Consider the following 27,502-nt stretch of genomic DNA (forward strand, 5'->3'; position numbering starts at 1 on the left):
GAAATACAGCCAAAATTGACCCTCAATAAGCATAAGGTGTAAGGGAAAAATAAATTGTAAGTCACCAAGGTTTTTGGCTTATTTCTTATTGCAGCAAAATTTAGGGTAAGATGACTGGTATAACTCTCTAAACATACAGGATTTAAAACCTGGTTTTAGAATGGTCTAAATGTTCTCCTAAAGGGCTCTTGATTTCTGTAGGACTTCCTCAGGGCAGGCAATGAGTGGGTGATAAATGATTGATCCTTCTCCATGTGAGATTCAAGTTCTGGCTACTTCAGGTCAGCCAGGGTGAATGCAGTGACCTCCCCTGAGATGTTTTAGAAGTGAGCCACTCTGGGTGTGGCTGAGCCATAACCCCATTGTTGTGAGCCATCATTTAGACCTGCATTCTGGTAAAATCTCATAAAATTCTAGGGTCAGGAAACATCTTTGGGACTGGAGACAATAGCTCATCTTGAAATATCATAGTAGTTCTCAGTGGGGAAGGGTTTACAGAAGGGAGGGAAGAAGGAGAGGAGGATGATGCTGGACATCTGAAGCGTTCACTGCTGTTTTTCCTCTTTCCAGTTAAAGCTGACTCCATGATGGAAATATCCATCCATGAAGAATAGTGGTTATTTTTTTTTTTTTCCTTGCCAAAGCAGAGTTCCTGGAGTTCCATCAGAGAAGTAGCTGAACTCAAAATGCATTAGAGATCCAGCTGCAGTTCAGTGTTGGTGGCAACAATAACATGCAGCAGCCCCTTAAAGAAGACAAGCTGTGGTTTCCTCCTGGGATGACCTCACCAGGGCCGTTGACAGTAGTGCTGGTGGAAAGCAGAATAAAACAGTTAGTTGAGCCTTAGAAGACAGAAACAGTAGATGAGCAGGAGGAGACACATTAAAAATAGCATAGGGTGGGAAGCTGATTTCCTCCCTCACTTTCAGGTTAGGGTGGGTTAAGGACAGAGGCTCCAGAGAATTGGTTTTGACTCTCAAATCCTGTCTGGCCTCAAGGACTCCCCCTCTTTCTTCCAGAATAAACCAAGAATCAATCCTCATAAAACACATGCACATTAAGAAGGGCAAACGGGGTTGGGATATTGATTTTGCGGATAGAAACTGTACAGCGTGGGAGTGGCCAGTATGGGTCACTGGTGGCCCCTCATGCAGTGTAGCCCAACACCATCACTATTGCCATGTCGTCAGGACAGCCCGTACTGCTTGATGCCCTTGAAAGAGATACAGTACCAACTACCTAGTGCTTGGGTACTAGTTAAGGGCATGGACTCTCTGGGCAGAAAGACCTCCATTTTCTATCTCGATTGTGCTTACATTCATTCTGCTTGGGACAGTGGTATAGCCTTCTCAAGGCCCGATTTTATCGAACACTAAAAAGAGCAATAGTTCTTAACTTATACGGTGGTTTCAAGGTTTAAATGAGCTAATTCATGCAAAGGGTGTATCACAAAGCTGGTGGCATAAGAAATGTTTGCACAGCACTTGCTAGTATTATAGTTCCTAGTCTCAGCTGAGAAAAGTCAAGTTGAAAGGTGGTTTAGAATTGTTGCACAAGTTCTTATTTTTCTCTTTTTAAAAGATTGATTTATTTATTTGAGAGAGAGAGAGTGTGTGAGTGTGAGTGGGGGAGGGGCAGAGGGAGAGGGACAGGCAGACTCCCTGTTGAGCAAGCAACCTGATGAGGGGCTCAATCTTATGACCTTGAGATCATGACCTGAGCCGAAATCAAGAGTCAGAGGCTCAACCGACTGAGCCACCCAGGCGCCCCACAAGTTCTTATTTTTGAACACAGAGTTATAAAGTTATAAAAATAAGTGGATGGGGTCTTTAGGCCTAATTTGTTTATTAATAATGGATATGAAGAAGTCAGACTCAAGAATACAATACCTGTTCAATAGAGTTTGACAACAAGATACCACATCAGTTGTGTTTGCAGGTGAACTGGAGTTGAAGGCATTCTCTAAAATGTGATGGCAGTTGATGTCTATGGGGGTGCTGGAGAGTATCCCTGGAAGTGAAATAGAGTGCCATCCATTTTATTAATTAACAGCGTTACCGAGCCCTCCTGTTTTTAGCTTCTCCACCATGCTCTGCACATCTCACTTTACAATATGCTCAGCAGCAGCTCTGCATCTCAGCTTCCGGAGCAGCAGATGCTGCATCCTCAGGGTGGAGGCATGGCCCCCCTGAAAGCTGCCATTCTGTGGGCTCCAGGACACAGGACACAAAAGATGGGCATGTAGTACCTGCAATGCAGGCTGTCATGAAGCAGGCGACGGTCCCCGCGATCAGCGCTCTCATTGCCCCCGAGGCGATATCGTGCTTTCTGGAAGGAGCCATGGTTGCTGGGAGACATGGAAACAGGAGATTAATGTTGAGGTCATAGACTGGGAATCCCAAACTCCCAGCCCCTGAGAATTGTTCTGGGGCTGGGCGTCTCAGGTGGGTGACATTTCTTTCTTTCTTTTTTTTTTTTTCCAAATTAACTGGGAAAGTCAAGATTCAAGAGCTTTGTGATGAGCTCCACATCCAGAGAAATTCTCTCGTGGGGAAGGAGGGGAAGAAATTTGTCCACACCAGAAGGCCCAGAAGCTTCCATTTTCTACAGAAGAAGCAAGTCCTACGTTTTATTCTAAGTTTCACCACAGTGTCTGGAGGGCATAGCAAGGCAAATGGATTTCAGGGTGAGATCCAAACATCCGCAACTCATCATCACCATCTACTTCTATGCCTGTGGCAGACATCACTAATTAATCACAGCATTTTCCCACTTGCCCTGGGCCTCAGAATCCTTCTCCACGTGGCCATTATAAATCCACTGGAATTGGCATGCAAAGTGAAACCTATGTGTCATCTGAGGTTAGCTTGGGTTACATAGGAAAACTATATTGTAGAGCAGGGATAAAAAATAGACCCCAAAGGATTTACTACTGTCACAGGACCTTTTCCCCCCTGACAAATAATGTTACAGAGCAAGATGGAGATCGAAAGTATGTTTATGTCACATATATTGTTGAAGAATATTCTTTTTACTTACCGAGTCCACCGATCACTATTCCTAGGGAACCAAAATTAGCAAAGCCACAGAGAGCATAGGTGGCAATAGTCTCAGAACGAATCTGTAAATAAGCAAAAACACACAGAAGTAAACATGGTGTGACTCAGCTTAGTTAATCTGACATCCTAACCAGGCTTCCTTTTCTGACGGTGGAATCAATATTGACAAGTGAGTGTGTAGCGCATGGTGTCAAACACCGGTTGCTTCCTAGACTTTTTTTTTTTTTTCCAGTTCCCCTTGAATTTTGAAAGAGGGAAAGGGGCTGTGTGGATTCGGAGACTCTCTACAAAGGATTTGGAATTGGTAGTCTTAGCCTCTACAAATGCTACTTTCTGCCCGATGACAACTCCTAATATTCATGGCCACTTGCTACAACGTGCCAGGCACAGTGCTAACCTACTGAGGATATCAGATTGGTCCCAGAAACTACTCACATTACATTTGTTTGACAAAGGACTTATTGCGAATGTGTAAAGAGCTGTTATAATTTAACAATAAGAAGAAAAACACCCAATAAAAAATGGCTAAAGAGATTTCACAAAAGACATGTAAATGGCCAACAAGCACATGAGAAGGTGTTCAGCATCATTCGTCACCAGGAAAGTGCAAATCAAAACAATAACATACCACTACACATCCGTGAAAATGGCTAAAAAATGGACAATACCAAGTGTTGACGAGGCTGTGGAGCAACCGGAATCCTTGCACGTTGTTGGTGGGCATGTAAAGTGACACAGCCTGTTTATAAAGTACGAACATACTTGGCAGTTTCTTATCAAGTTAATAGACATGGGCTGTATCAGTCAGCAATAACACTCTTTGGAGTTTTCCCAGGAGAAATAAAAACATGTGCGTGAGTGTTTATGGCAGCTACGCTCATAATAGCTACAAGCTGGAAACAACCCAAATGTCCTTCAACAGACAAATGGATAAACAAATTATGGATATCTGTAAAATAGAATACTACTCTGCAGTAAGAAGGAAAATAACTAATGCATGCAACAACATGAATGCCAAGTGAGTCCATTTGCATGAAATTTTACAAGCAAAAGTAATTTATAGTGAACAAAAGATCAGGCCGTCTGGGAATGAGGGAGTGGGTAAGGGTACTGTTGACTGCAGCTGGCCATGAGAGAAATTTTCTAGGTGTGATACACATGTTCTATATATTCACTGTGGATGAAGTTACACAGGTGATATATTTGTCACAACTTGTATATACACCAAAAAAGGGCCTTTTTTGTGCATAAATTATACTTCAGTGAAAAGGCGTTATATTAGTAAAAAGGAAACTCATAGGACATCACAGAGGGTTCCTTTCATTCTGGTTGTGGTGTGTGTTTGCCTTTCTTTGGTCCTCAGATCTAACCATCCCATAGGAGTATTAGGTGTCCGCTTAGCAGTGGGAGAATGAGTAATAGTCCTTTCATGGGCAGTAGGAAGATGGGAGGTGAATTTGTAGAAGGATGAGCATGGCCCTCTGGCTCTACTCTGACAGCCAAGAGGTGTTGTTCAGACCAGATAATTCTTTCTCAGGTTGAGGGACCAATCACAGGACACTCAGAAGATTCAGTAGACTTTGTGGTTCACCAGAAACTCACCCAATCTGGCAAAGGCACCCACACAATTGAGGCAATAATTTTCTTTTCCAAAACCCTGAAAAATCTATGATTTGGTTTAAAGAACAAACCAGGAAAATACTACATTCAAAAGTAGTGGTGCCTTTTTATCCCCCAACTAACTGGATTTTTTTAAAAGCTCACATCCAAGACTCGAGTGGCCATGGTAAATTTTCTTGTTGATTATAAGGCCCCTCTTCTCTTTCATGGTTTTCTCAGAACGCCTTTGTTGATATTTTCAATCAGCATGCATATAGCAGGCAGGAAAAAAAAATTTCATGTATTTGAGCAGTCTGCTCTTTCTGGAAAAGCTCATCCTCATTCCCTGCTCTCTCTAGTGCTTTTCATTTAGTTCAATTGGCTTCAAAAACAGGCAGGCTTATTAAGAGACCATGGGGAGGGAGATGGCACAAAGCACTTGAGATATGTCTTTCCTGTTTCTGGGGATCTGCAGGAAGGGATTACACAGATGTGGCCATGTAGGGTTTTATAATAAGAGGAAAAGGACGCTGAAATGATACTGCTTTGCCTTTTCCCATACATGTGCAAGATTACATGATGGAAAGAGCTCCACTGCTCTGGGAGATGAACAATATATCATACAGCTTTCCTAGCGCCTGAGCAAAGGTGCTGTATGTATAAAGACAGTCTTTGTAGCACTGCTTCCAACGGCAGAAAATTGGTAACAGTGTCCATCAACAAGAGACTGGTTAAAATACATAAAGGTGTGTTCATACCAGAGAATACTATTTCACAGACACCGACGGGGAAAGGCATCTGAGATGTGTTATTACGTGCGAAGAGTAAGGTTAAGAGCTTAATAATGGTACAGGAAAAAGAGCTGAGTGGCAGAGAAATAGGGAGGATGACTTACTTTTCCCTCTTGCCTTTTTGTACCTTTTGAATTCTGGACCATGGTATGTATACATTAAATGTAAATAAACAAACATGCAAAGTATTACTTTTATGCTAAGAAAGAAAAGATCACGGAGTAGCGAAGAGCTCATTCTGTGGACAACATGCTACATACATATTCTGACCTGGATAACACTGGGTTTCGCCTCATAGACCTAGATCTTATGCTTCGGTCATGTGGTGCCTTTTCCGGGAGATGCTGTGATACCCCCAACACTTGTTGGTTGGTAAACAAAAATTGCAGGGACTTATCCCCATTTTGTCGACTGGAAATAAGAAATTGGGAAAAACAAAATGCTTTTGCCATTATGACTCAACAGTAGCAGAAGCTCTTGGGCTCCTGTTTCCAAATATCCTCTGTGGGTCTGCCTCCGGTTGGGCTCACCCCCAACCCAAGTCAGCCCTCCTGTTCTGTCTATTCTCGTAATAACTGTTCACAAACCTGCTCAGCACTGCCAGGATCGTGAGCTTGCTTTGCTCATTAACAAAACTACTTTCTCCTGGCAACTGGCAGTTGGGGATGGAAAGCAATTCACTTAATTTAGCCCATTGTTTACTTTTGGCAGGGGAGCAAACTGGTTTGTGGTGGCATCCAAACAATGAAGACATTCGGCCAAGCTCCACCGCATGGCCAGTTGAAGAATAAACATTTGAGAAACAGGAGCCCTACAGAGCCTCTGTTATCAGATGTGTGGGTCAAACGCCCCTGACCATAAAATACAAAACAGTACTCTCCTGGGGTATGCTGTTGTCTTTGTAGAATATGTGGGAATAAATTTGCATGTTTGGTCTTCAGGAGACTGGGAGAGATGGTGGTGCTGTTCAGTGGTAGGCAATCTTAATTAGAACCTTGGGCAGCATGCTTTTCCTCCCCTTTCCTTTTAAAGCCAAATACATGCCTAGAACATTTATTATAAATGGCTTGTTTCAGTGAATAATGGTGATGGTCCGAAATGTTCGCCATTTCCCTGAGAGTTTCCATGTGCGTGATAATTCTGTTTTTCAGGAAAGGAAAAGCTGGAGACTTGGCTGTAAAATATGACCTAAGTCTTGGCTTCACCTGAGTTCCTTATCCCATTCAAGGCCAAGCAGACATGAGCATCTCCTTGGAGCCTATTGACCTGAAGTGCTGAGATAGTTATAGGATGCTTGTCTCAAAAGTTCGGACCATAACCCAAGCTCTTCTCTCACCTCACCCACTTGGAGAGGAGCAACTGTGTCTCCCTATTTCTTTAGGATGTCCAGGCACTATCTTGCCTTTGGGAAGTTTCCCAGAGTTCATAGAATTTCTAAAGCTGGAATGAAGAGACCTTCAAGATTATTAGACAGTGAGCCCCTGAGGGCCGGCCTCATCACTTGTTCAATGCTGTGCGCTCAGTGCATAGGTGCATTGCACATAGAAGCCATGTAGCAAATATTTGTTGATTGACTGACTCCAGTCCCAGCTCATAGGACTCTAGGTTTGGATCCACAGCTCTCAAAAGTAAACGATCACAGTAGTAAGGATTAGCTGTGTTGACACACAGACACACGCACGCGGATTAATTCAACATAATGGAAATTACGAGGTGCTGTGTTCACTATGGTTCCATGAGATCAGGAATATTTGTTCTGTTTTGTTCTTTGATGTATCCCCAAGTGCCTGACCTGCACCTGCACCTGAAGCACCAGTGACTATTTGACGAATGTATATACGTGATAAAGAAGTGTATTCTGAAATCAGTGTATTTACTCACCGACATATATTGCTGCACACCATCCACAAATTTGGGTCCAGCCTCCTTTCTTAAACTGATCAATTTTGAGAGGTGTTCATAAGCCACAAATTCATTGAAAAATGTCTTATAGCCTATGAGTTTGGCAACCATAAAGCTGTCTTGCCAGTCTACTCCCATCATGAAGGAAAAGGGCATGAAGATGTAGGAGCATATTACCTACAAAACCCAAAAACAGATACTTTATTAGAGTGGTGATTTGCTTCCAGTTCTTCTGCCTAACCCTTGTGACAAGATTTTTCTCAATCCCTCTGTGTCTCCTTTAAAGCATAGAAATCCCCTCATATTGTCTTGCTCATCTCTATCCATTAGGAGTCAAGGTTGGCTTTGGATCATTTGAAGTAACCTGGATACCTGGTGTGAGGTCAGTCATTGTCTCCTGGAGGGTGGTAGGAGACTGGGGGGTGGTGAGGGGCAGTGGTGGGAAGATGGGAGATACATGATAAGTGTGTGCATCATGTGAGAGTATACTACAAGTGTTAGGGAAGGCAATTCACAAACCTGTTTTATTTTTAAACAAAGATAGGCAGAAACAAAATAAGGAGAGACATGATGGAATTATACCTCAAAACTCAGTTGTGGGTAGTCAAACATGTTTCCAAGCCAGGACAGGGCTGCATTCACAAAAGACAACAGGGACAGGAAGGCAATCAGATTCGCAGCTATGTTTGCCACCAGGGAGATGGATGAGGCTGCTCCCTGTGTTGCGGCTTCTAGGAGGTTCCTTGAATCACTTTATCAAAAAACAGCAATTCCAGAATTATCAAGGTGTTGTCAGTGGATGGACATCACAGTTGTAGAAATGGCATAATCAGAGCTCATTGGTTAGAGACACAAACTCTCAGGCTCATGCCTTGGTCAAAATACCTAAATTCCATGAAACCATGATGGCCTTTATAACTGCTGAGTGTAGGGGCACCTGGGTGGCTCAGTCGTTGAGCGTCTGCCTTCGGCTCAGGTCATGATCCCAGCATCCTGGGATCGAGCCCCGCATCGGGCTCCTTGCTCAGCAGAGGCCTGCTTCTCCCTCTCTCACTCCCCCTGCTTGTGTTCCCTCTCTCGCTGTGTCTCTCTCTGTCAAATAAATAAATAAAATCTTATAACTGCTGAGTGTAGATGATGGGCATATGGGTGTCTAACTGTTATGCTACTCTGTTAATTGGGGGGGATCAATAATGAAAAATTTGGGAAATGATAAAAATATTATAGGTTTTAAAAATTATATTAAGGTAGCTAGCAGAAAATATTTATAAAATATTCATGGTATAAGAACTAATAATTCAAAGAAGGCCTGAATATCTATCACCTCATTTAAGAAATGGAATGTCACTGTCACCTTTGAGTACCCCCTCTTCCTTAATCTCATCCTCTTCAGTCTCAGAGGTACCTGGCTCCCTAGAAGTTGCTTATCATTTCCTTTCTTTTCATTTTTCCTCTATGAGTGTATGCCTAAATAATATGCTGTGTAGGTTTACACATTTGCTTAACTTTGTAAGTGGAATCACACATATTCCATACATGCGTTCTTTGACAACTTGCTTTTCACTGACTGTACCTACATACAAACAAGGGATGAATCTCAGCAACATGCTCGTTGATGGATTCTGTTATTGAATTAGATTCTTTTGACTACCCTAAACCCCTTCATTTTTTTCACCCTTTTTTTCTTTCTTTTGTACAGGGCAAAAGAAAATGAATTGACGAGGGGCTAAAGATACCTATATCACACCTTCATTCTCCTATTATATAAGAGACTTCCAGAAATGGTTGTCCCATGGCTCTCCAATGGTCATAAATCAGGGCTCAATAAGCACTATACTGTATTTTAAATGAAATATCTACAATGAACCGTTAAGGAATTGTATTGACATTCAAGTATTTAGGAAGCTTTTCAAATATCGAAAAGAGATTTCTTTTTGGAAGTCTCGTGAAGTCTAATAGTCACTGGGAAATTAAATTCACCTTAATGCCATGATTCACTGTGCTCTCCAGTGATCAACTTTCTGCTGTGCTTTGTATTTGGATCCTCCCCCCCGCCTAGGCAACTCCCCAGCTTGTATGAATTAGGCGTCCCACTTACCCACTTTCCATTTTCATGGCATTTTTGAGGGTTATTTTAGGTGTTTCTGTCTCAGGCCAAAAGAGTTTAGCCACGGCCAGTGAGGCAGGTGCAGACATGACTGAGGCAGTTAACAGGTGGGAGGGTGAAACCTGTGATTTCGGGAGAAAGAAGGTCAGCTGAGGTTTGGCTTTTCTGTTGTGTTCAGGATGAATGGCCCAAAAGCCTTACAAGGGAAGAGAAGGGCAGAATTGAACCCTATGCCAGAGAAGTGTTTCTTTGGAGGCTTGGAAGCGCTCAGTGAGCCAAGCCGGCATCACCTTGAGAGTCAGAGAGAAAAGGGAGGAATTGGTGTTACTTGACCACATCCTTTGGGGAGAAGCCCCAAACCAAAATCTAATCATTTCAGAAGAGAATTAATCCTGTGTAAGAACTTCCAGATTCCTCTACCTCTCTGTGGACCTTTTGAATGTTTAAACAGTCCCTAAAGCCCGTATTTCATCACGTCATCAGTTTAGACAGGGGAAGCATCTGGGGGTGCAGGAATGGATACACCCCTCTGTCCTCCTTTCGCTCTCCTGAAATCCGTGGTGTCTTTATATAATATTCATTTATCCAGCGTCCCTTTAATCTGTAAGTGATTTCTGTTTCCCTCACTGTGGGCCTACTTAAACTCTTTTCCCTTTCCTCCCCACATCCTTATTTTGTTTCAGGATTCTCTTTCCTGTATTTCCAGAATGCCAGTATCTGCATCTCCCTCCCCACTCCCATTCCAGCCAGCACATTTCTGCAGGCATTATTCCTATGGTGGTGGCGGAGTGGACCATCTGCAGAGCCAGACAAGCTACTATTCCTGAGATCTCTGTCACCCTTTTACTCTTCCCTCTTCCTGTTGGTTGGCTCTCCAAGGCCCAGATGCAGCGGAGGGATGAAACTCACAGCTGTGTGTTCTTCCATTTCTCCACCGGGGGTTGCCTCATACGTGTGGCTTATAAGCTCCGTGCTTGGGGCACAAGCATCATTTACAATGGTCTGCAGCCCTGGGCCACAGACGACCCGCTCTCCAACTGGGTTGTACATTAGAATGCACAGGAGGAGTTTTTTAAAAAATCGTGATGCTTGGGTCTCACCCCAAGAGATTCTGGTTTAATTATTCTGTGGTTTGGGCCTGGGCATTAGGGTTTTTAAAAGTTCCTGGATGATTCTAATGTGCAGGAAGATTTGAGAACCGCTGCTCTAAGCCACAGGTCAAAAAACTTTTTCCGTGAAGGGCCAGAGAGTAAACATTTTTGGCTTTTTCAGGCCACAACTACCCAACTCTGTAGCATGAAAGCTGCCGTAGAGAAATGAGTAGAAGTAGCTGGTTTCCAGTAAAACTGTAGTTACCAAAAAGGGGGAGCAGTTTAGTTTGACCCATGAGCCATACTTTGCTGACCCCGGGTCTTGTCTGCCTTTACTAGGGACTGTAATAGTGGGTTTTTTGTTTGTTTGTTTGTTTGTTTTACATATTTAAATGTTTGGCCGAAGTAACCTCATAATATGATTTCATTCTGGCATAGTTGGATATAATTCGCATTTAGGTGGCAGGGATTTAAAAGTGAAGCCACAAAGCTCCTCAGGGTCACTCCACTCAAATGCCAAAGGAAGCGTGAAGGACACTCTTTTGGCCTCCTTATCTGGCAGCAGTGCTAAAGAAATGACAGAGATAACAGCAACAAAGAAAGAAGAGGTTGAATTTTCCATAAATTTATCTTCAAACATTCTTACCCCAAAAGAAATGTATGCACCTAACACGCTTCCAGCAATGGTCGAGAACCCAGCGGTCATGATTGCGTGGAGTTCAGACTTGGTGACGTGTGTTAAGTATGGTCGGACTAGCAGTGGAGACTCTGTCTGGAAACAAAGTGAGACCGGATTAAACGTTTCCTTTTAGATCTTAGGAGGGTGTGCCAATCTACTCAAGATTCCTTTTTTTTTTAAGTGGAACCCAATGAGGGGCTCGAACTCATAATCCTGAGATCAAGACCTGAGCTGAGGGGCGCCTGGGTGGCTCAGTCGTTAAGCGTCTGCCTTCGGCTCAGGTCATGATCCCAGGGTCCTAGGATCGAGCCCCACATCGGGCTCCCTGCTCAGCGGGAAGCCTGCTTCTCCCTCTCCCACTCCCCCTGCTTGTGTTCCCTCTCTCGCTGTGTCTCTCTGTCAAATAAATAAACAAAATCTTAAAAAAAAAAAAAAAGATCTGAGCTGAGACCAAGAGTTGGATGCCCAACTGACTGAGCCACCCAGGTGCCCCAAGATTCCATTTTCTAAAGCAGTTTTTCTTTCTTTCTTTTTAAAGATTTATTTATTTATTCCAGAGAGAGAGAGAGAGTGCACACACATAAGCAAGAGAGGCAGAGGGAGAGGGAGAGAGAATCTCAGGCCGACTCCACAACAAGCATAGAGCCTGATGCGGGGCTCGATCCCACCACCCTGAGATCACAAGCTGAGTCAAAACCAAGAGTTGGACTTAAAGCAGTATTTCTAAGTGTGAACCACAGACAGCTCCATCAGCATCACCTGGGAACTTGGTGGACGTGCAAATTCTCAGACTTACTGATTCAGAAACTCTGGGAATGGGACCCACAATCGTGTTTGCACAAGCCTTCCACGTGGTTCTGATGCATATTCATTTGAGAACACACACCATCGATGTCTGGGTCATGGAACCCTACATCAGTGTGTATACAGAGTCATGTCTAAAGTCTGCAAAATTTGCAAGGCCAGTTCATATAAGGTCCCCACCAGCCTCGGATTGGAGTCTGATGGCCAGGTGTTCTTTTCTAAGGTTGGAACACTATTGCCCAAGTAACTGCCCTGGCCTTGTGAACTGGTGATTTCCCATCTTCCAGCTTCTTCTTGACAGACCATATACCTCTTTGCTTACACCACAAGGACATAGAGATGCAAGTATAAAAAAATACCAGCAATAACAAGGACAGGTGCCTACAGGCACTTTCCTAATTGGGAATCAGACACCCCACTCTTCCCCTTGGGTGGAAAGGAATTAGAGTGTCATTGTGAGGGCTTGAATCCCATTAAGGAGGACAGGCGGCTTGCAACGTGGGGCTCTCCATAAATAATAGCTGTACTTTTAGCATATTAAGTATCAAATTGAGCACCACAGAAGCATGTGTGCAATTTTACAATTTTCCCCTCATTATTTGTAATTGTTCTATAAGATTGAATGTGTTGAGCTTCACTTCATGGACTAAATAGAAACTCAGTACATAAGCCCTCTTACCCCGCAGGTAGGAGTAATCACGTCGAGATGGTGTTCTAATTAGTCCTGAGAGATTTTATGACTATAATTATAATAATTTCAACTCCTAGGGAAGGAAGTATGGGCCCCGCCCTGAAGACTGTACTCCAGGCTTGCAAGCTGGGCTTACCAATAAGGCTCAGCCTGCCCGTAGCCGTCGTAAGCCTTGGATTTGGAGCCATGTGTTTCTCTGGGTGACTTGAATTTTGTTTCAAATCCAATTTCCTTGGGTAGTGGTGCTGGCAAGCATGTGTGTGATTCCATTTTGCCTGAAGCTACCTATTCTGAGTGATGAGGATGGTTACCATTTCTTTCTTATCCACCCCTTAGGAACACTGTTGTTTTGAAGGACACCCCCTTGGCATCATATTTCCTTGCTTAAATAGGCTTCAGGCAAAGCACTTAACCGCGTGATGGATCAGAAAGATGAAAATGCTTTTGCTCATCAGCATTTTTCTTCAGGCCCAGCTAAGACGGACCGTTGGCAGTTCAGACAAGTTGAGAATAAGCTTAAGTATTTATGCAGCTGCAGGGGCATTGGTGGAAAGTCTTTCTTGGCCTCTTTCATTACCACAAGCCTTATACCACGGAAGGTGAGGCTGCCTGTCACATCTTTGCAGCTTCAAGATAAGCGGTGAACTCCATTTGAGTGGGTGACCTGCTAGCCTCTGGAGGGCAGGTCAGAGGCCTCAACAATTCAGTCAACTCAGAAAAGACTGGTTGAGAATCGATACAGGGGAAACCCAGTGCTTTGATAGAATGATTCCATCTTTCCTCCTCTCCGTAAACTGTCAAGAACCCAAATTTGACACTAGTGTGCTGGGACACTCGGAAGGGATATCTCTCATACACTCTTTTGCTCTCTCTCTGGAATCTGGACATTGTCAATGCTGGGGGTTCCTTATTTTGACACCCTACCCCTCACACTAAAAAACAATAATACCGTTGTATTTCTCATTCTACTTTCTAGGAAGCGTATCCATTTCAACAGGTGTTTTGTTTTTTTGAGATTACAACTTACCTGTCCAACAAATATATTGCCAGCAGCAACTACGGATTCAATAGGAGATGATCCCATAGTAACGAGCATTACCCAACCAACCTAAAAGGGGAAAAGGGACAAAGTTAGTGAAGAGCTGTTTGTATACACAACACTTCAAAGTAGGGATGAAAATCTTTGGAGGAAAATGCCTTCCACCCTTGTGGGCAGGCCAGTGATGGTGCTAAATGTGAGTGTATGTTACCTAGTCTACAGAGCGGACCCATCCAGTCCTCCTATGTGAATGGTAACGCTGAATCATTGTATATACTTTGAATTCATACATTCAATATACAAACAATTGTCTATTGAAACATTGTATAAGAGTAATAAATTATAATAATTGCTAACAGTCATGACAAGCTTTACTGCATTCCAAGTACTGTTTTATGCTCTTGATCCAGGTAACGTATCTAATTATCATAATAACCCTTTGAAGGAGGTCCTGTAATCAGCCATTTTACAGAAAAGGCATCCAAGGCACAGAACAGTTTAGTTATCTTGTCTAAGATCACCCAGCTAATAAGCCGTGGGATGTAGCTGAGGTTTGGCCTTTTTTACTAAACTCTCAAATGAACATGGTTTATGGTCCCACTAATGCACTGGCCCTTCCAACTAGAGACTGCGGTGCCCACTTCAGGATGGGGACCTCCTGTTGCATTCTCTCCTTCCTTTCTGCTTAGACGTGAGCACAGGAATGCTGAATGTTCAAGTCAACAATCAGAAAAATATGGGCCCTGGCACACTCTTGATGAAATTCTGAATTTTGCTGGTGTTCTGGTTTCTTTCTCTCCCTCCCTCCCTCTGTCTCTTGTATGTATTTACAAGGATCAAAGGAGGGCTATGGCTATGCCCAGACTCTGTCTGCACTGCTCGGCTTGTGTGCATTTGAACTAACTCACACATTTCCTCATGTTCCAATTTAACACGAGTGTAGTAGAACTGACAGTTGCTGGGGTGGCAGGAATGAGATGAACTTTTTGGACCTTTTATCCCCTAAGTTTGTGTGTGCTTATCAAACTCCCTCAGAAACGCAAAGCAGCTTCCCCTTCTTGCTTCGATCCTCTAGCAACTCCTAGACCAAGAGTCTCCACTTTTGCAATGTCCCGAGGAGAAGCAGGGACTCTGGAAGGCACAGGGAAGACAGCCAGGATGAAGGAAGGATGCTGTGCTCCCCACAGGTGTCTGCTTTGCTGGAGTCAATTCTTTGGTTAAAGAAGTAATTACTAAGGTTTTATGAAGATAGCCAGTAACCACTGACTGCGAGTCAAAGCCCCATTAGAAGTCCCTGAGGTAAAATTGCCTCTAGGGCTCCATGTAGGTTTTTTTGGTTGGGGTCTGATAACTTGGGGTGGAAGATGAGGTGGTGGTGAATCTTGCTACAAACAGAAAGGCACTTTGGGAAAACCTGGATAAAAGGCATTTAAGACTTTGTCCCTGAAATAATTGCTGTACACCTGTCACCCAATCCCTTCAAGTCCCAGTACCTTTCTTTTTTTTTTTAAATATTTTATTTATTTATTAGAGAGAGAGAAAGCACAAGCAGGAGGGAGGGGCAGAAGGAAAGGGAGAAGGAGAAGCAGACTCCCAGCTGAGCAGGGAGCCTGATGTGGGGCTCGATCCCAGGACCCCGAGACCATGACCTGAGCAGATGCTTAACTGAGCCACCCAGGCACCCCGAGTCCCAGTACCTTTCTAATGATCCACTGCATCAATCCAAGGTAGTAGAGCATGGACATTACGGTGCTGAAGAAAACCACGATTGGCAGGACCTGGGGGCGAGGTAGGGGCATGAAAGCAATCATGGGCTGATGTTGGCCTCAGTAGGATTAGTAGAGTTCAGATCAGGTCTTTTTTCTGTCTCCTTATCCCCTCTGAAACCATCATCAAAATCATCAGCAATGTCATTTTGAACTAAATGACACTTTAATCAGGCAGTGCCCCCTCCCCCCATTTACCGTCTCTTCTTTGAACTTGCTGTGGATAAGCTTGAGTATATTTCATAGGAAATTGACATTTTTTGTTTCTCTGCAATGATGAGCTTTTCTTACTGCAGCTTCTCAGAGAAGGAATGCAGTGTCAGGGGAATTCGTAATAACTAGATCAACAAACTGAAGGCCACTGACAGATATTCTTGAAGTTCTGATATTAAACAGCCTCATTAGCAGAGGATCCTGGTCAAAACTGAGTGTGAGTAGCCTCTCCGATCCTTATTTCTAGGGGCTACACAGATCAGATATAGCGCGGTAGGTGCTTACCCACACTGCCTCTCGTAAAGTAAGCACCCGTTCGTTTAGCTTTTAAAATATAATTATTTTACTTTTAGATTGTTTTTAATCACTAAAAAAAAATAAATAAACTTGGGAAACTAGTTTGCTTCTGTGATAGCAGAGTTGTCTTTTTCTGGATCCTGTTTCCCTGATGCTATTTGGGTGCCTTTGAGGCAGCCTGTGTTTCCACAGTAAACAGTTTCTACCCTGCAGGGAACACACTTTGCTGTGGGCTGGGTCCCTCCGCACCCCTACCCTTCCCCTCTGTTCCCCAGCTAAATGACCAGGGACAGGCTGCCACCAGAGGCATAGAATGACCGAGGACAATTTGTACAGGATCTAATTTAGAAAAATCTATTAATAATATATATTAAAAGACATTTTGTGCCATTATTCAGAGCTCAGTCACTTATGTGCTTTTATTGGCTTTAATGGGCAAGCAGAGCCTTCCTGAAAGCTTCGGGGAATTAAAGGAGCTTATCTCTTGAATGTTCCCACAGGGATTCTGCTTTGGCAGAAAGGATGGAGGCCCCTGCTCTGGGGAAGAGGGAGGAGCGTGGGTAGGAAATGTCTAAAGACACTGGTGCAGTCTGGGCAGCGAGTTATGCCTTCCTTGTGACTTTCTTTTTCCCAGTTCTGGGTTCAATTCGTGATACGAGCATATTTCTATCTCAGTTTGTAAACACTTGGCCTTTTGGAGCTGGCTTAGTCATCTCGGCACCAAAGCATCAAATCAGCAGTTAAAAAAAAAGAGCAATTAAAAAAAGGATTCAGCATAAATGTTGACCTAACTGAAGCCGGGGTGGGTTTGGAGGTAAATTCAGAGTCCCTAAGTGAGAAAACAAGTTAGAAGTGTACGAACAATAACACCACAAAAAGAGAATGCTGAAGGAAAAGCCGAATTCATCTTTCTGCCTCATCAACAAGTATTTGTAGGGTCTTCACAGGGGAAAGCGAGCTTCCTGGGGCTTGTGGGAGTGCAGGGAGGCCAGCTTGCCTTTCCCCTGGAGCATAATGTCCCTCCTTTGGTTGGGAGAAGGCCCAGCCTCCAGGCCCGCTGTGCTGAAGGAAAGACAGGAAAGGTGTAGCATGGAGATGGCTCTGGAAGAAGAGAGGCTCATGTGGGTGAACAGCTGTCTCCTTCTGGGAGATGGAGGGGGTTCCTGAGCACAGAGCTGTCACTGATCCCGGGCCTGATCAGTGGCCATATGCCTCCTCATTGCCAACTACCAAATGTTCCTTTCCCTGATGCCTCAGATACTATTGTGCCATATGATTTTTCAGAAGTATCTCAGGCAATGCTAGGAGCCCCACCTCAAAAGTATTTGTATATTTCTGACTTCCTCTAGATGTTTCCCTCCATGCTATGGCAACAAAGTAAAATGTTTGCATTCTACTGACTTCAGAGAAAATCCGATAAATGCAAAAAGGCAGTGATGTGCTATCCACCTAGGACATGCCGGGCAGGTGTATATCTGGTTTCTGGTCAGTTTCTATCAGAATATCTACAAAGACGCAGAAGGTACTGAGAGGAAGGAACTACTTCGAAAGGGGATTTGGTTTACCTTAAATGCAAAGAAGTGGTCTGCATATTTCTCACCGAAGACAAATTCAGCACCAGTGTTAGTGTATTCCAAGAAGGTCTGAGTTAAAGGAAGGAAAAACAGACGATCATTACAACCACGGAGTTGGTGGTTAGAGTCCACAGGACCTCCCGGGCTCTGCGGAGGGGGAGCCCAGCAAACTTGCTGGTTAGACATGGCAGGTAAATTTTCGTAGCCTTCCCTGCTCCAGTGGATGGCGTGGAAGAATATTTTTGAACTATACCCGCATACAGATTTCTTGTCATTTTTGACGTTCAGTCTGACTCCAGGATGCTCGAGGAGGAGCCAGGCCTGTCAGTTTGTTCCGGCAAAGCCCTAGATGGCACGCAGGTGGTGCTAGTTAGCACTCGATACAAAGAAAGCCTGTTTCTCTGTTTGTGGAACCATCTTAGAAGTGTGACCCCTCTGGGGCAGGACGAAAGGGACAGTGGGGATAGGGGAGTGATGCAGTGGATGATACGGGGGAGGGACAACTGTAATATTAATAAACTAGACAGATAAACGTGTTTACACAAACAAAAATGTGAGTCAACTCATGCAGATGAAGAAACCTATTTCTGACATGTCTTGAGGATTATATCCAAATGTCAGAAGCACTTATAAGCAAGATGTTCATTTGAACCCAACTTACCTGAACTTGTTGGCCCAACCAATTGAAAGCCATAAATCCAGGGTCAGTCCTTAGGATTAAGAGACCGAGAAGAAACTGTAACCCAATTCCCCAAAAGACAGGCCTCCAGTAAACCTATGCGGAAAGATGAAGAGATAGAGCTTACTAGAAAATGAATGCTAAGCTCAGCATACACGCCCAGAGGGTCACTATTTCCTTGGAAGCTTCTCACACGTGGCCTATGATCCAACTTCTTTGGGAGGCCAAAGCAGTTGTGAGCAGAGAATCCCTTGACAGAATCATGACCCCAGATCTCAGGGTTGCATTCCTTCTTTCAAATCCCGAGTTTGAAGCCTTCAGTCCCTGGACAGTAGGTAACCATTATATCATGATAAAATAACTTAGACACAAAGAGTAGTCTTAGAGGGGCCATTAAAGGAAGAAGGATCTGGTCCTCTTCATTGTGCTGTAAATGTTAGAGGCATATAATTATTTCCCCTCTCTGGAAAATGGAAAGGCAGAACATGGCTTCTCTCTGTGTGCCCAAGGTTTGTTAATCTGACAATTTGTAAGTGAATTAAGTGAAATTCCACCCTGTTGAGGGGCTCTCATTTCACTGTAAAAGGAGCCAATTAACTCTAATGCAGAGCCAGGGAGTGCAGCAGGAATGGACAATCATCTGCTTTCATTTTTGGTGCGGAGATGAGTGGGCTGCAAAGAACTGTGGGATCGGAGGCATAGAAACCAGTGAAGATGCTGACCCGAGATGGGAAAGCACTTTGGATCCTATTAGGTGACTTGTTTTTCTTGGGTCAACCTTTCAGAAAGCCAGTAAAACCTTCTGGAGTTTGCCATTCTGAGTCGTGAGTGAAAGCTTCGATGTCTCCGAATTCTTGCCCATTTAATGGGTTACAGGCTGACAGAATGAGAATGAGAATTGAATTCAGTGGGAACAAAACTGTTTAAGGACAGATTTTTGCAGTAAAATAACCTAACTTGCAAATAGAAATTTGATGAACTGCAGAATCCAGTGGTAGAATATTAGATTATTTACTGGCCTGGGGAAACCAGGATCAAAATAGATAAATTTTCTTTGTGTGTTTGACGGAGGGAGGTGGGGTACATGAGTAGAAATTGGACTTGGCAGGAGAGAACACCTCACTGGTGGTGTAACTGGCAAATTACTGAGAATGAAAAATGAGAGAGTACTAGTACTAAGAAAGCTCGGGAAGAAAGGCACCCTAGCCACTTAATATAGCATAACAAGGTAAGACAAATACTGAGTAACAGTGGAATTCTCTCACACTCATTATTTTGAGCAATTTAGACATGAGGGGGAAAAAAAGAGGGGAAAAGCTGAAAAGGATTGATTTCACACTTACTTTGGTTGGATACTTGGAAAATAGAAATATCAGGATAATGTACATTATGAGCCCACCGAAGGAAACCAGCTGCTGTTGGCCCAATTTGGCAGTGTCAAAGATCAGCCACAAAATAACTCCCAGGATCAGTAAGCTCCAAATCACCCTAAGAGAATCAGAAAGGAGGCATCAGCATCATTTGTTGCGCTAACCTGAAAATCTGGAGCAAGCTTAAACTAACAAACAAAAAATTTATTAAGAGTAGCATACCCTGGCAAGTTATGCTTCTAGAGATTGCACAGACCCTCTTTAGTTGTGGCTATAAAGGCAAATAGCCAAAAAAAAAAAAAAAAAAAAATTAAGCACTGCCTGAAGCACATTCTATAATTCTTGGGCTCTTCGCTGGTTCAAGGACATACCAAAGGGTTCAGAGATGAGAAAGGATGCTTTAGAGAGGGAAGACTGGTGATTTCTTTGAGAGATCTGCTGGGAGTCCTGACTTCTGTTTTAGGAGATGGGAGAGATTTTACCTTTCTTCCCTTTAGGGGAGAACTTGAAATGTGTTCTCTGAAGATGGGGGACTTCAGTTGAGCCTCAGAGAGCTAAGTTGGACTTCAGGATGGGTTCTGACTCCTTGGCAGATCCAGTGGGCATGACAAGTTTGACTCACAGCTTGGAGGGCAGAGCCAGAAGGCATGCTGTGTTGGGATTGCACAATCCTGTGTTATTAGGTCAAGGATTTGTGAACTTTCCTGGTACATCCCCTGTGAGCCATTCTGGGGAGAACCTGTCCTGTGTCCAATCCACTAGGGCCACCTGGAGGAAGAAGAGGTCCCACAGAAAGAGGCTGAGGGAAAAGCCCTGAGTGGTCACTCATAGGATATGGGGTCCTATAGGAAAGAGTCGGCTTTAATAATTCACAGGGTCTTCCTCTCAGAGAGGCCAGCTTCAGGCCCAGAGCAGAAAGCTGCCTCCCCAAGTCAGAACTGTCCCATCATTTGGACAACATTTTATCATTTAGTGGCACTTGAAATTAAAGCAGTTTGTAGGGATGTTTGAACATATCAGAAAGCTGCCTCCCCAAGTCAGAACTGTCCCATTGTTTGGACAACATTTTATCATTTAGTGGCACTTGAAATTAAAGCAGTTTGTAGGGACGTTTGAACATATCTTGAACGAGTCATTGCCCCATCTAGGCCTTGATTTCCTGTTTGTAAAATGAAGGCATTATAACAAGCATTATAACTCGGTTATTTCTTGTTTCAATAGCCCATAAATGAGGGAGCAATTTCAGAACACATTTTTGGAACAGTGTTGGAAAAGACTAACATCCCTCTCAAAAGCAACAAGAGGACTGGGTGCATTTACCACTTCATCCAGAACCAATGGCTGTTTAGGAGCCTTTTGCCAGGAGACAGGCACTCATCGATTCGATGCTCATATTTGGCCATAAAGTAATCCCAGACCACAAAGAAGATGGCGGCCACGGTGATCACAAAAAGGGGAAGGGCTCTCTGAAAGTTTAGCCTACAAGCTGCAGTCACCATTGCCAGGTAGCCTGTTGAGAAAGTGAGCACAGACATAGAACATCACCCACACCAAGCTGCCGACCAGCCTCCAGCACTGACATGGCTCAGCCAAGGGGAGGTTCAGTCAAGAAGCCACTGAATACAGAGTTGTGTGGCATTCGCTGCATGGCTTGAAAAGCCTAGAATACTAGCTGGCCCAGTACAGAGGAAGCTTTCAACCCTGCTGTTCCCTGTTTCAGCTATTTGAGCACCAACCAAGCCATTGACCTTGGAGGTGCAGTGATCCTCAATTAATGTCAGCGGACTTGGGTGCGAGGGTTCACATTTTATAGACAGGAGTGTTCTGCAAAATGGGCTGTGGAACCGTTTGATTTGGAGGGAGTCAATAGAGGGGACCTGCTCATCAGCAAAGAGGAATAGCCTACATGGCCCCAGGCTCCTGCTCACATTGTATTTGCATGAAGTGTGAATTGCTTAGATTGCCCCCTGCAATTAGGTTCCCACCTGGTGAGTATCACCATGTTTTCTAGTTACCTGGATTTGCATTAACCAACCCTTAAATCCATTACAACAACAAAGGCCGTAAGAGTAGGGGACCTAAATAATTAGCTGCTGGCTGCATAAACTGAACAGGGAAACAATCTGCATAGGCAACCCCAGTCGAGACCCACCACTTGGGGCTTCTTGATTATCCTCTCTGCTTCTCTGGATTCACCAAAGTCCGGGGGAACAGAAAGATTAGAAAGCTTTATTTTCTTTCTACAGAAAACTAATATTTGGGGGATTCTCAAAAAAAGACGCTGGCATCCATCCTTCCATTCATTATTTACCTAGTAGTAAGATGCCCCAGATGATGTACCAAAGGGTGGTTTTGTGTTTCTTATAAAAATCACAAACCGTATCATACTTCCTTTCCAGATACCTGTAACAACACAAAAGCAGTGAGTTTCCGTAGTGTAGTGGTTATCACGTTCGCCTCACAACACAAAAGCAAAAAGGCAGGCAGAAGTAAACATCAAAAACATGAAATAAACTGACACACTGAGCTAGATGAGGCTTTGTAAATCAAGCAAGCAAACGAACAAATTGGCGAAGTGTATGTCCTACAAAATAGAAATGGGATACTCATCTCATTTAAGACTACAAGCAGCCATGGCTTGGATCAACTTTTGCTTCGTGGATGTGCCAAGCCCTGAGGGCTTACAGAAATGCAGAAAACATGCTTCTGGAAACAGAGCAGGGGAGCTGGTAACTAAACAAAAGCCGAAAATAAATCATAAGATGAGAGTGTTTCTCACTGGACTCTGAGGGCCTCTGATAGCTTTTAAGCCACAGTTATGAAATGTTGATTTTAGAAACTCTCAGCCCTTCTGGTCTCACAGAGTTTGAGTGAGCGGGCTGTTTCCTGTGCCGGCTTACCGTAGGTTTTAGTGGGAGACTGACAGACTTCACTGGGTGCTTGAAATGTAAAGAAGGGTTTTGTGGAGTTCAGAGCTACCAGCCAGTAGGTTGTAATATAGCTTTCCAGAAAGTTCTGGCATTGTTGGCATGCCTTTGTTTCTGTCCAGAGCTTTGTTAGGGGGTGGTGGGTAGTGAGTGAGCAATATGTGCATCTGATCACTTCTGCTGGGGAGGACGGTGTCCATCAGCGAGTGAGTTTGGAGGGGCCTCAGGGCCATACACACAGTGACTGTCCTCTACTTTTCCTGGGGTGCTCCTGGTTCCCTCCATTCCTGCCATGAAATCTGGCTTCCCTGCATTCACCTCTTTCCTCAGTGCCCCTTCTAATGGAGACCTCTTCTCCCACTGGAGGAAGGAATTTATTCACACATTTAATCATTGCCACTTCTAGTTCCTAGAGGAGATTCCTCATCTCCAGGATCTCAAAGGACTCAACCCTGAGCTGGGACCTCCCCTCCACTTCTCCACCTTGCAGCAGCTATGCCTGTGTGTCCAAGTCTTGGCACCCCCTGCACGTTTCAGGTTAGAGCCCAAGCCCCTCACTCCTACAACACCTTGCATCTCCTCGGACAGAGGCATTCCTCTGTGCTTTACTCCTACTGTCTTCTTTGATCATATTTTGTGATGAAGTCTTGACTGGCTAACTTCCTGGAGAACAGATATGAGCCTGGTTGCACTAGGACCCTTGGAGATGAGGCTGCTTGATGGGCATTTGTTGAATTACCAGATAAATGAAGTGGTAGTGTGTGTTGCTTATCTGGAACAGTATTCTACCACTGTGGGTTGGGACCCATCAGTGGATTATGAAGAGCACAGTGCGGGACACCCTTCTTTAATAAGAAAGAATAGAATGTATGAGAGCATATCACACATAGTAATGATGAGTCTTACTTCATGAAAACTTTGATGTTATGTATGTTAGTGAATTAGAAATACTGATCCAGAAGATGTGGAGGAAATAAAAGTTCAGTAAAGACTAAGTTTTCATGGTTGAATTTAGGAAAGGTTGATGATCCATCATCTTCAATTTCTGATAGTGTTTCAAAGTGGCAGAGGTGGAGGGCAACATTGAATTGAGCACATTCATGTACTTTAGGTTGGATTCATCAGATTCTTTAATTGCACAGAATGTATGTGGTCCAAGACAGCAATCTCACACTGCATAAAGTAAAGTAGCTCGAAATAGAGGCTTCAGCCACTTGGTTATCTTGACTAGACCACTTCTGTCCTCCTGGTGATTGCTTCTATCCCATTAACATTAGGGGAAACCTGAGTACCTTTGCCCACCCAAGAGAATTTCTCAGCCCCTGGGGTCAGAGATTCATAAAGTAAAATGAAAGATGGAACTAAGCTCAGGTTTCTGAGGTAGTAAATATTTTGGATGGTGACAAGAGCTTTTAATCCTAATTCTCACCAACTCCAGAGATACCTTCTGATGCATAAAAACAAAGTTCCTCAGAGACATAGAAATTTAAATAAAATTTAAATGGGCATTCAGAAACTTGACAAATACTTGAGTGTTATGACAAACCAGACAATCTTGGACTAGGAATCAGAAGCTGAAATTGTTAAGTTAGCTTTGTTCCTCGCTAGTTGACTAACCTTGAGTAGGTCACTTCTCTGGTAGCTCTGTTTCCAGAAGCATGTTTTCTGCATTTCTTTGTTCCTCGCTAGCTGACTAACCTTGAATAGGTCACTTCATTTTCCTGGTCCAAAAAATAAAGAAAACAGTTTGCCTCTCTTACCTCATGGGGCAATAAGGAGTTGGAATACCTTCAGGATACTACAACGTAAGAGCAAGTTTGTTGGGACTTAATGTGGATTGGGTTTTGAGAAATCAATTGCTTATTGATTGACATTGAGAAGATGAATTAACTACTTTTGCATGGACTGGAGCAATTAGTTGGTAATTTATGCCTTTAATTAGAAGACTGTCCTGGATATTGGGTTCCTAAGATATCAGCAGTTTGAATTTACCATGGTGATTATCATAGAGCATTAATTTTTCTGAAAATGGTGTTGGGTGGGTAGTAGGGAAGGGGGATTGGTGGTAGTGGTGGTAATAGATAATAAATAATAATAAATGTTTAAAATTAAATGAGGATAAAACAAAGTGGCAAAACCAAATAGGAGGTCAGTATGGTTACTTCTCTGGTTTGAACCTGTACCCTTTTTGATGTGTCTCTGGATCATCCTCCTCATCTTCTTTGTTTCTTAAAGAATCCTGCTCCATGGTGACTTGCTCTTCATCCTGGAAATCAAACGTTGCAGCAGAGATGGAATAATGAGAATCCAGGGAATAATGGACCCTCATCTCTTTTGCTCAGAATTTTGGCAAAGGACTGACAAAAGCTCTTTTAAAATTATTATGCAAGAAGATAGCTCCTATTATCTACTTCTGCAGACATTTTCCCCTTTATCACAAAAAATCCAGATCACACTTCTCTCACCTTTTTCTTCCAAAGGAGCTTTTGGGGTTTCCTCTTTTTCTTTAGGGAATAGGCTTATATCTCTACTTTTTGCTCCTGTCTCTACTGCAGTCATTCAACCCCTGCTCTGTTTTCAGGCACGAGCTAAATGAACTTAATATTAGAGGCTGCATAAATCTCCTTTTTTTAGCATTTTAATATTTTATTAACATATAATGTATTATTTGTTTCAGGGGTACAGGTCTGTGATTCATCAGTCTTACACAATTCACAGCACTCACCATAGCACATACCCTTCCCAGTGTCCATCACCTAGCCACCCCATCCCTCCCACCCCCCTCCACTCCAGCAACCCTCAGTTTGTTTCCTGAGATTGAGAGTCTCTTATGGTTTGTCTTCCTCTCTGGTTTCATCTTGTTTCCTTTTTCCCTCCCTTCCCCTATGATCCTGTCTTGTTTCTCCAATTCCTCATATCAGTGAGATCATATGATAATTGTCTTTCTCTGATTGACTTATTTAGCTTATCATAATACCCTCTAATTCCATCCACATCATTGCAAATGGCAAGATTTCGGGTTTTTTGGATGGCTGCATAATATTCCATTGTGTGTGTGTGTGTGTGTGTATCACATCTTCTTTATTCATTCATCTGTTGATGGACATCTGGGCTCTTTCCATAGTTTGGCTATTGTGGACATTTCTGCTATAAATATTGGGGTGCGCGTACCCCTTCAGATCCTTACATTTGTATCTTTGGGGTAAATACCCAGTAGTGCAATTGCTGGTCATAGGGTAGCTCCATTTTCAACTTTTTGAGGAACCTCCATACTGTTTTCCAGAGTGGCTGCACCAGCTTGCATTCCCACCAACAGTGTAGGAGGGTTCCCCTTTCTCCACATCCCCACCAACATCTGTCGTTTCCTGACTTGTTAATTTTAGCCATTCTGACTGGTGTGAGGGGGTATCTCATTGAGGTTTTGATTTGGATTTCCCTGATGCCAAGTGATGTTGAGCACTTTTTCATGTGTCTGTTGGCCATTTAGATATCTTCTTTGCAGAAATGTCTGTTCATGTCTTCTGCCCATTTCTTGATTGGATCATTTGTTCTTTGGGTGTTGAGTTTAAGAATTTCTTTATAGATTTTGGATACTAGCCCTTTATCTAATATGTCATTTGCAAATATTTTCTCCCATTCTTTCGGTTGTCTTTTGGTTTTGTTGACTGTTTCCTTTGCTGTGCAAAAGCTTTTTATCTTGATGAAGTCCCAATAGTTCATTTTTGCCCTTGCTTCCCTTGCCTTTGATGATGTGTCTAGGAAGAAGTTGCTGCAACTGAGGTCGAAGAGGTTGCTGCCTGTGTTCTCCTTTAGGATGTTGATGGACTCCTGTCTCCCATTTAGGTCTTTCAACCATTTGGAGTCTATTTCTGTGTGTGGTGTAAGGAAATGGTCCAGTTTCATTCTTCTGCATGTGGCTGTCCAATTTTCCCAACCCCATTTGTTGAAGAGACTGTCTTTTTTCCATTGGACATTCTTTCCTGCTTTGTCAAAGATTAGTTGACCATAGAGTTGAGGGTCCATTTCTGGGCTCTCTATTCTGTTCCATTGATCTATGTGTCTGTTTTTGTGCCAGTACCATACTGTTTTGATGATGACAGCTTTGTAATAGTGCTTAAAGTCCGGAATTGTGATGCCACCAGCTTTGCTTTTCTTTTTCAACATTCCTCTGGCTATTTGGAGTCTTTTCTGGTTCCATACAAATTTTAGGTTTATTTGTTCCATTTCTTTGAAAAAAGTGGATAGTATTTTTTTTTTTTAATTTTATTTATTTATTTGCCAGAGAGAGACACAGCGAGAGAGGGAACACAAGCAGGGGGAGTGGGAGAGGGAGAAGCAGGCTTCCCGTGGAGCAGGGAGCCCGATGCGGGGCTCGATCCCAGGACCCTGGGACCATGACCTGAGCCGAAGGCAGACGCTTAACGACTGAGCCACCCAGGCGCCCCTAAAAAAGTGGATAGTATTTTGATAGAGATTGCATTAAATGTGTAGATTGGTCTAGGTAGCATAGACATTTTCACAATATTTGTTCTTCCAATCATTGAGCATGGAATGTTTTTCCATTTCTTTGTGACTTCCTCAATTTCTTTCATGAGTATTCTATAGTTTTCTGAGTACAGATTCTTTGCCTCTTTGGTTAGATTTATTCCTAGATATCTTATGGTTTTGAGTGCAATTGTAAATGGGATTGACTCCTTAATTTCTCTTTCTTCTGTCTTGTTGGTGTATAGAAGTGCCACTGATTTCTGTGGGTTGATTTTATATCCTGCCACATTACTGAATTCCTGTATGAGTTCTAGCAGTTTTGGGGTGGAGTCTTTTGGGTTTTCCACATAAAGTATCATATCATCTGCAAACAGTGAGAGTTTGACTTCTTCTTTGCCAATTCCAGTGCCTTTTGTTTCTTTTTGTTGT

At 43.3% G+C, this 27,502-nt stretch overlaps 1 protein-coding gene across 1 annotated transcript in view; it reads right to left on the minus strand.

Annotated features, from left to right (window-relative positions):
• Positions 1-681: 681 nt before the first annotated feature.
• Positions 682-27,502, minus strand: part of SLC28A3 (solute carrier family 28 member 3) — a 53,207-nt gene continuing 26,386 nt past the window's right edge. The window contains exons 3-18 of the mRNA XM_032392906.1: positions 24,772-24,854; positions 21,973-22,064; positions 20,982-21,171; positions 19,635-19,779; positions 18,274-18,387; positions 17,604-17,681; positions 15,460-15,540; positions 13,751-13,831; positions 11,196-11,321; positions 9,450-9,580; positions 7,934-8,102; positions 7,331-7,528; positions 3,040-3,121; positions 2,249-2,347; positions 1,890-2,010; positions 682-808 (exon numbers count right to left, since the gene is read on the minus strand). Coding sequence (XP_032248797.1) covers positions 682-808; positions 1,890-2,010; positions 2,249-2,347; positions 3,040-3,121; positions 7,331-7,528; positions 7,934-8,102; positions 9,450-9,580; positions 11,196-11,321; positions 13,751-13,831; positions 15,460-15,540; positions 17,604-17,681; positions 18,274-18,387; positions 19,635-19,779; positions 20,982-21,171; positions 21,973-22,064; positions 24,772-24,854 — 1,917 coding nt within the window. The remainder of the gene's footprint in view (positions 809-1,889; positions 2,011-2,248; positions 2,348-3,039; positions 3,122-7,330; positions 7,529-7,933; positions 8,103-9,449; positions 9,581-11,195; positions 11,322-13,750; positions 13,832-15,459; positions 15,541-17,603; positions 17,682-18,273; positions 18,388-19,634; positions 19,780-20,981; positions 21,172-21,972; positions 22,065-24,771; positions 24,855-27,502) is intronic.

This window comes from Phoca vitulina, unplaced genomic scaffold (assembly GCF_004348235.1).
Source record: "Phoca vitulina isolate PV1807 unplaced genomic scaffold, GSC_HSeal_1.0 scaffold70, whole genome shotgun sequence".
Classification (NCBI taxonomy): domain Eukaryota; kingdom Metazoa; phylum Chordata; class Mammalia; order Carnivora; family Phocidae; genus Phoca; species Phoca vitulina.